Genomic DNA, 9,278 nt, shown 5'->3' on the forward strand with positions numbered 1-9,278 from the left:
AAAAAAACACCAAAAATGTGACCCCACTTGACCTTGGCATGTTGCACATTAGTGCCTAAGATCACCTCATTCATTTGCATGTAGCACGCAGCCAGCGTACGGACCCAAAAGCTAGAGACAAAATGTTTACATTTATATGCAATGGGCAGAATTCTCAATGACATCATCAACTTTACAGCCTGATGACATGAAAGGTAAAAACCATTGACTAGTGCATGGTTGCCTATCTCTGCAGAATACAGAACATGCTGATGCATAGTACAGAAAAAATAATAATAAATGAATAAAAAACAAACAAACACATCATACGAAACATTCTGAAGGCAAGAGAATCATATTTTGGTTCAAATATAGGAACTTTTTTCCATTAAATGTGCTAAAGCAAACAGTTAATATACAACTCTTCTTCTCAAATTCACACTTTCTAATTTAAATGAAAATAATAAATTGAAAAGACATACTGGTAGTTGATAATTGTAAACACATACTAGTCGGCAGGTTTGATAGTGAAAAGTTAATGTGTGTTATGGAAGGCAAACATTCCAGTTTATCCTTTAAAAGAGTATACCAATAACAAGATGAAATTAGATGAAAACAGCAATGAAAGTTTATTTCAAGCTATGTTTAAATGTGACACTTGTCATGCAATACATGGGAAAACATGTAGACATGTTAAGACTTACATGTATACTACAGTAGCATAAAGCTAAAGCAATGTGAAAATCTGAAAGAACTACAAGGTTTGCTGCAAAGTGCAAAATAGACAGTACAGACTGTTCTTGGAATACATAATACACTGGTTTTTCCAAATGGTGACCATCATGAGCTCTTGGTTCTGGTGGATCTATTCTGATACATATTCATTCATCTTACCATTTGAGTACCCCATCATCATTACTCTTCCCATAAAAAAATGTACCAAATCCCACAACCCTATATCCTACACTTCTTGTATTCTTGTTCAGAATTAGATATTTAAAAAAAAATCATAGGAATAAATATAAAAACAAAATTGATATACATAGCAATACAAATTCACTGTGAGCTCCCAAGTATGGCTTGAAATATGTTTGAAAATATATAAATGTAAGAGAGCTCCAAGTGAAAGGAATATAGGTGAAACTCAAAATGTATTTATAAGAGAACTGGAGATCACAACAGAGTTAATTGTAAATGTGAACACTACATCGCCTTGCCTCCCATTGGTGCTTGCAATTGCGTTTCTTATCAAGTCATTTGGAGCAGGGAATCGATGGTGGCGTCTTTATTTCCGTTGTTAGCTTCCAGGACCGATCGGATCACCTCGGAATCTGTACCGGGGAACATCTCCTGCAGTGCCTGGAGGTCTGCCTGTGTGATTTGTGGAGGTTGAGGGCGCGGTTGATGCACAGGCATCATCGTCTGTTGGGGTGGATAAGCTGATGAAAGGAGGGAGAAAGAATATAAATGATTCCGAACAAAAGTTTTCATACTGTCTTAAGTTACGTACACAGTAATGTAGTGACCTTCAAAGTTTTCTGATACCAAAACATACATCAACTGTGATATGTGATCCTTCAACCAAAAAGTCATTGAAAGTTATTTTCTGATTACGGTACTTTATTCTTACTCAGTTTAAGTTTCAGCTGAAAATTTGCAATTTACAAAATGCAATGTTCAGTTACCTATGATTAAGAAGATTTGCCCAAAATCTGATCTGCGCATCTACACCCAAAGTAGCATACCTGGGCCCTGTATCAAAAAATCCACTGACTGTGGGTAATGAGACCTGACCTGACAATCAGAAAACGTAATACCAGTCTTCATCATCCTCTGGGGTTAAAGCATAAAAATGCACATCTCCATCAAGTCATAATTGCTGGGACTTTTTCCTTCACAGATAAGAGGCACAATACTTTTCCAATCCCAAATTTGCACCTTCTTTGTTGCATTACACTTCCTTTTTTTTTCAAAGTGGCACAATACTTTGTATGTTTAAAGCAAAAATATGCAAGATCAAGGAAGTTTGATGTATCATCAGAGTTCAATGTAGTTCAGAACTGCTTTATCATTGTCAGTATACCCACCTCCAACTGGAGTTGCTACAGGGCCATAAGGATATGTCCCAGGGATGACGATTGGAACCTGTCCTCCATACACAACTTGCTGAGGAGCTTGGTACACCATGGGCATGACTGGCACTTGCTGAAAGTTAGATAAAAGTAAGGGAAAAAAAAAACATGAAAACTCACGCCTATAATATAGTACCTTTACAACAACAACAAAAAGAAGAAGTTATCAAAATCCAACTGAACTATGCAAATTTCATTTGTTACACTCAAAGGACCAAACAAGAGAGGATTGAGGGAGTTTTCTAAATCAGGCTCACACTTTTTATACTACATACAGTGGCAAGGAACAAGTTACCATCGTAAAGAGAACTACAATAATATTTCCCTTGCTAGTAAACAAAGTGTATGTGCTTTGGAAAGAATAACTAAAATTTGTGACGCCACTGCTTTCTGAGACCTGATACACTCAATTCTGGTCAGCATTCTAGAACATTTCTAAAATTCTAAAACTCTTATGGTGGAAATGTTCGTGATGTTGAAATCATATGACAGTCTACTGAGAGCTACTACCAATATGATGTTTGATGGGGACAATCAAAGTGAGGTCACTCAAACTGCTCATGATGACTGCCTTCCTTTGTTCTCTTACCACATATGAGAAAATCAGATTGATCATGCCTTCCTTGTCTTCCCCTTGCCTGCCGGTTAGTGGGTACCAGTCATCCTTGGTCTCACCATTTAACACCGTCGGCGGAAGCGTGATGAGAGCCCACGCAATCTTGTTGTCTGTCGTAAAGGCTTTCTGCATTGAACAAAAATGGAGCAATACAATGTACACTGTCATGGAACCTCTGATGGTCAGATTTAAACACATGCACAAGGTGGCTTTTGTCCAAAATGATATCTTATGTAAATTGCATTTACACAAGACCATTCTCAACTGTTGGAGGAGTACCTGGTAGTTTTAGTCTAATCTATGAGATCCATCTGATCACATGTACACAGTGTACGCTGTACCTTATCACAGTATAGTACGTTACTATTTCCTATCGAATATCTCCCATGGCCATTAGCATGGCTACACTAATTGTTTTGATGACATGCAACAGCATGTGGTGTCAGCCCTGTTTACAGCTCTGCAAGCAGCAACACTATGTGCAGCCAAGGTTTGCACAAATTCTGCAGAGATTGTCATTAGTGATGGTCTGTGCTACACAGTGCTCATCATCCAACACCTGAGCAAATTATTTCTATTGCCAGGAGTTTTTAGCTCCCTTTCCTTCTCACTTTTGACATCACAATATTTGTGCAGGAGGGACTCACCTCATCAAACAGTTCCAGGTGCACTGAATCTACCCCTTGGCTCATATTGCACTGGATGGTCTTATTCCACCTTGGATTCTTGGAACCATTAACATCTGTTGGGGTCTCAAAGACAGCGTGTCCCACTCTGATACGGCAGTAAGGGTCCATTCTGGATATGCCATAGTTCTTTGCCAGTTTAGCCTGTGTGACAAACAATATACAAGTGCATCTTTTACATTCCAAATAATACACATTTATTGCAGAAGTATTACATTACTATGAAACATGTTCTTTCTTTAGGCAATGTAAAACTGCATGGTTTACAAACAGGAAATTTACACCTTTAATCTATAATCTTCATTCTTTTCTATACTTGACAGGCAAGTTCTTTGTTTTCCTTCATTTGGGGATGATTTTTTTAGGGGGGTGGGGAGACGGTTCCTTTTTTTAATTCACTTAAAAAAAAAAATCACGAATACAGTGTACTGTAAAAGTGGTTTCTTTCGCGGTGGTTTTATTTTTGCGCTTTTCGCGCTTTGAGGTTGAACCGCGAATTTAACATCACACGAAAATGTTTTGAACTCGTCGCTTGTACAATGCTATCATTACCGACCGTGAATTTAGACACACGCGAAAAAGTCCGCACCAATGGAAACCGCGAAAGTTTCTGTACGTGAAAGAAACCACTTTTACAGTAACTGCAATTAGTTATAACATTACAGTAATCTATTTTATACTGAAAGGCATACTTCATATTAATTCTAATTATATTTTATATTCCATTTTTTAACAAGAACATTGAAACATGACAATGTATCTATCTAGGCAGAAGCTAACCTGAGCTATTGTGATGCTGAGTCTGCCTACATATGCCCCGGGACTCTGGGTGTTGACTGCACCATACTGCATTGCTCTGGCTGTCTGTTCATCTTGGTTTATCTGTTGCTGGGTATCGGACTGCGCCCCACCGAGCCGAAGAAAGTCATCTGGTAACTGTCCCACGATTACCTATATGCGTTAACAAACATGATAAGAATGGAGGTAAGTCTGATATGTAATATCCACATGTAATGCCATGGCCACCCAAGTTTGATAGCTTAAAAATAGTATTCCTGATGCATTTTAATGAAGTTAAAAGTCAAAGGTGGAGCAAAACTCTCCTATACAGATGAAAAATGTCCATTTAGATTTTTCTTTTCATTCTCCGCTTTCATTTAATGTAAAACATTCACAGACACAGCAGAGAGAAAGCTGTACAGCCACGAGTCAGAAGTGCATTAAGAAACCAAAATTTCATATACATGTTTTCTTCACACACACACACACACAAAAATGAACAAACAAATAACAATCATTTGAAACATACAGTCAAGCCTGCCTTAGCGGCCACCTGTCTATAGCGGCCACTGAAAAATCCCCCCCCCCCCCCCCCCCCCCCGCCCCCAAGAGAAAAGCCCTGTTTAAGACCCTGTGTAAAGCGGCCACCTGTCTTAACACGGCCAGCGCCCACAAATTTTGTTTCTCGTAGTAGATTTTAACCTGTCTATAGCGGCCAAAGACCTGATGGAGCCGTAGCCGAGCAGATAACTCTGCGTGTTTTGCTGCTTTGTAGTCGTGCCAGTTATTCCTGGGCAACGTTCAGTGATAGCCACCACTTCAGTCATCACTAATTCAGTCATAACAAAAAAACTTTCTTCAGAATTGTACACATATGCTACTGTGCAACAATTTCATAATCACCGGCATTGTTCAATGCATGAAACACATGCGTGCATACGTACACACATACATGTGCAATGTACATGTACATGTGGGCTATGCACACAAAGTTTGAAAACCTGTCTATAGCGGCCACCTGTCTATAACGACCACTTTTTCGTCTCCCTTGGGTGGCCGCTATAGACAGGTTTGACTGTAGTTTCACATCACTCCAAGGCCTTTACTGACTGATTCTTTCAAAATATCCTTTAAGAAATCAGCAATAGCAAAAAATGATCTCACTTGGGAAAAATCAAGTATGAAAAGATGCAGCTGTGAATGCTCTGTATAAGACAAGTTTGTATTCTACTTGTCTGAAGGCAAAATGTATTAGGCAAGTGAATTAGTTATGTTGGAGGACTAAAATGCCACAAACTTTGTAACATTTATAACATTTTATGTACACTGTACCTCCAAAATTTTTATTCAGAGATTTAAGCAGGCATGTGTAAATTGTTGGTGTACACTCCTTGGGTGACTCTGCCATCATTTGTATGGGAGAGGAAGGAGGAAGGGAGGGAGAAAATAACAAGCAACAAAACAAATACCAAATTAAAATAAAACAACCTAATGAAACAAATGGAAACTGAATTTTTCTAATTCTAGAACTGAAGGAGCAAGTTCCTTGGTCTAATCCTCAGTACGGGTCACATATAAAATGTAGAATGGAGTCAAGATCCCTCCCATCAGGCAATAACATCAATACCCCAAAAAGTAGTCCACATGACCTTATCTGTATACTAACTTACAAAATTACTATGTTACAAATTAAAATTTGGTAATCATGTAGAAATGCACACCATGCACACCTACCATTTCCTTCCTCAATTTGTCAATGAAAACTTCTTGTGGCTATCAGAAATGTCAAGATGGACCATATCTGACGGTTTCATGAAATTTCATAGCCAATTACAGAAGAAAAGTAGCTAATTATGACTCAAAAGTACGCCGATCGACGGCTGTGTCAGCGTAGCATGATGGATGATCGATTGTGTGGAAGAGCGATAAAACGATGATAATCGATTGTTGTAGTCTGTAATACAGCCGCTTGTTTGGTGTTTAACCACATAAATTACGTCGGCTTGACAGTAAAAAGTGGAAGAAAGAAAGTGATCTTGATGCGTCTGTTTTTTATCAGTTTTAGTTAATTTTCTCCTGTGTGTGCATATGACTGTACATATCTATCACCATTTTTTGCTGACTAACTGATGGAAGGATAATATGTGTACAAAACAGTAAAAGATATATGAAAAAAATAAAGAAAATGATATCCATCATTAATATTGCACAACAAAATGGACCTTTACTACAAAACAAAAGCAAATATTGGGCTTGCAGTTCTTGTATGCATAATTTAAAAAATGAAATGGAAAAATGAATGCTATCATAAAAACAATTATTTATACAATGTACTATAATTCGAACTTATAAATTAAAAACATATTGCCATGTCAATTTCAATCTTCTCTTTCCACAGCGCCATGAGTATCTTTTTAGGTGAAATGAGCACTAAGAAGTCCACTATATTACTACATGATTGTACACTTTTTCTAACACTATTCTCATTAATTTATTATTATTAGGCCTACAGTATATGCATGTAGACTACTAGAAACAAATCCCCTTTGAATTCAACTTCCTTCTCATCTTCTTTTCTCTCTCTCTTTCTCTCTCTCCCTCCTTCTAATAGCCTTACCTTTTTCTTCCACTTTTCCTTCAACTTCATTCTATTCCCTTCAACACTATTCAAATTATAAAATTATCAACTTTTGTCAAGATCAAATCAATAGGAAGCCTACTTGCCACAATTTTTAAAAAAAGGACGTCCAAATCCTGATATGAATAATCTGTATCAATAATTTGAATACTATTAGTAATAGTGATAAGATCGTGAAGATTGTCGCAATGGAAACAATGAGAAAATAAAAACAAAAAAGAAAGTAGGCCCTACACATAATATTGCACGAATCGTGTTTGATAGTGTGAATAGAATCTAGTAAACGGCTAATTAGAGACTACCAGAATCGATTATAATCGTTGACATCGTTCTCTGCGAAATTGATGCACTACTTACTACGTCGGATATTATGTTCGCGACCAACATACTTTTCAGCTCCGATTTCTCATTTTTCTTCCCTTTCGGCTTTATAATTCCATGAAAATCTTGGATATGGTTCAATTTAGCATCTCCAATAGCTGCACAAAATTTGATTGACAAACGGCGAAGCGAACGGTAGGTGTGCATTTCTACATGATCACCTAAAATTTTAGTCACAGTTACTATTAAGGGAGCTACTTCTACCGCTAATTTAAACCGGGCGGGTATACTGGCATGGGGATCAATGGGTGGCCCATTCATTCACTGCCCACTGGAGTACATTCAAGAAAAACAATGTACAGCACTGGTCAGCAGAAAAAGTGCATCAATTGAGGCATTCATTCATTGTTTTTTTCTTTTAAATATATTCTGTATTTGCATGCCACCTGTGCAAGGATTTATGATATTCGCCATGGTTTGGCCGCAGTGTATGCGCGTTGAATCTGTGCGTATGTGAATGCAAATCTCTCGCACAGCGTGGAGTATAGAGTACCGCGCTCTCTTACGTCTTAGTGCGATGGAGACCCGGTCTATACAGCTCTCGTTCGTGCGTGGTAGAATCATAGCACGTGCGCTAATCCATTCACAGGCGGTGCACAGCGGAACGTTGTGAATTCAAAGTATGGGCATACACTGTATGGGGTCGAATGATGGGCGCAGGCGTTTGAACCATGGGCGGGCGCAGCTCACAGGCGTTCGATACATGCACTCTAAATTGCTTCCACAATTACGATTGTAGGCGGTCAAAAAACGGGCAACTTGCTTTATAAATTCAACTGTACATATGGCCTACTGGCTGGCCTGTCATGTAGAGTTTAGTTAGGTGTCCCCGATAAACCCCTGCCCTGGCCTGAATTTATGATCAAGATAAATACAGGTTATTATATACATGGTTACACCAGGGAGGTGGGATTACCACCTCCCTGACCCTGGTTATACCTGTCAATGCAGTGTCACTGTACAAAAAATAAAAGGCACATGACACTTAACAGGTTTGGGGCATGGCGTCTGTCTGGTCAGGCGATCAAGGACAAGGTTGTATGTTGTCCAATGTAGAGGTCTTAATATGACGTTACACTTACAGTTACATTTACACTCATGATGACACTACCACGACTAAAAAGGACTCTACTTAATCATGTTAATTAGACGTCTATCCCTGCCCGGGCCTGGGACTGGGTCTGATCTGGGACCCTCCCTGTCTCATCCGAAATCAATGAATGTGTGGGACAATGCCAATGCAATGTTGTGACAAGTTAAACATGTAGAACTCAATGGAATATTGACTAGGCCCTACTTAGTAAATCATACACAGAGTCACAGAGCAGCTAAGTGCAGTGTAGACACTAAAAATAGTTAGTGCACGCACGCACAACAGAACACTAAAAATGCAGCTAGCTGCATGGTGCCACAGGCACTGCCAGACGGGGAGTGCAGCAAGATGCAGTGCCGCATTTACCGTGCGTTCCTACCCGTGTACAAGAAACAAGGTATCACGACAAGCCTCTCCAAATATGGCCTCGAATTATTTCATCCCACTCACACTTTAAAGCTAGAGACGAGTAGATGATAGAGAAATCGACATGTCAATAAATGCAATTGGTTACCTGAGACCTCCTAGCGCTAGCACCACCGTACGTTGCCATTTCTCTTCAGGATCGCTGCTGCAACATAACGTAGTCACCACTGTACTTACGTGCAACTTGCTATGGGGATACTGCGCTAGAGGAGCTGTGTGTGTGTATAATCTCGTATGGTCGTAATGAAAACACTTTATCAGTACATCCGAGAAGGGGGGGGGGGGGGGGGGGGGGGTGCGGAAAGAGAGGGTTCGACAACTCAACAATTGGAGAATCCTACCCTTGAAAACTCGTCCCAGAGCCTGAACAGCTCGACCGGGTCGAGTTGTTCTGGGACGGGTCCGGGTTCGCAATCGGACACACTGCTTTTTTTTTTGCTTTTTTTTTTTGTCATCACTCTGTGTTAGATTAGTTGAATAATGTATGAAAAAACTGTTCTATCGAACTTTTACAGCAATTCCTCTTTATTCACTGATACTGCGAAGT

General features: G+C 39.2%; 1 protein-coding gene across 1 annotated transcript; it reads right to left on the reverse strand.

Moving 5' to 3' along the window:
• Positions 1–1,027: 1,027 nt before the first annotated feature.
• On the reverse strand, positions 1,028–8,922 carry LOC139717577 (toll-interacting protein-like). The gene is made up of 6 exons (XM_071629084.1): positions 8,820–8,922; positions 4,194–4,364; positions 3,375–3,557; positions 2,701–2,853; positions 2,067–2,184; positions 1,028–1,418 (listed from the first exon to the last, which is right to left on the reverse strand). Exons 1-6 carry the CDS (start codon positions 8,856–8,858, stop codon positions 1,228–1,230), a joined length of 855 nt encoding a protein of 284 aa, XP_071485185.1. The 5' UTR covers positions 8,859–8,922; the 3' UTR covers positions 1,028–1,227.
• Between the last annotated feature and the right edge of the window lie 356 nt (positions 8,923–9,278).

The sequence above is a fragment of the Diadema antillarum genome, unplaced genomic scaffold, assembly GCF_040938485.1.
Source record: "Diadema antillarum isolate AM-2024a unplaced genomic scaffold, OU_Dant_1.0 scf00000077, whole genome shotgun sequence".
Taxonomy (NCBI): Eukaryota; Metazoa; Echinodermata; class Echinoidea; order Diadematoida; family Diadematidae; genus Diadema; species Diadema antillarum.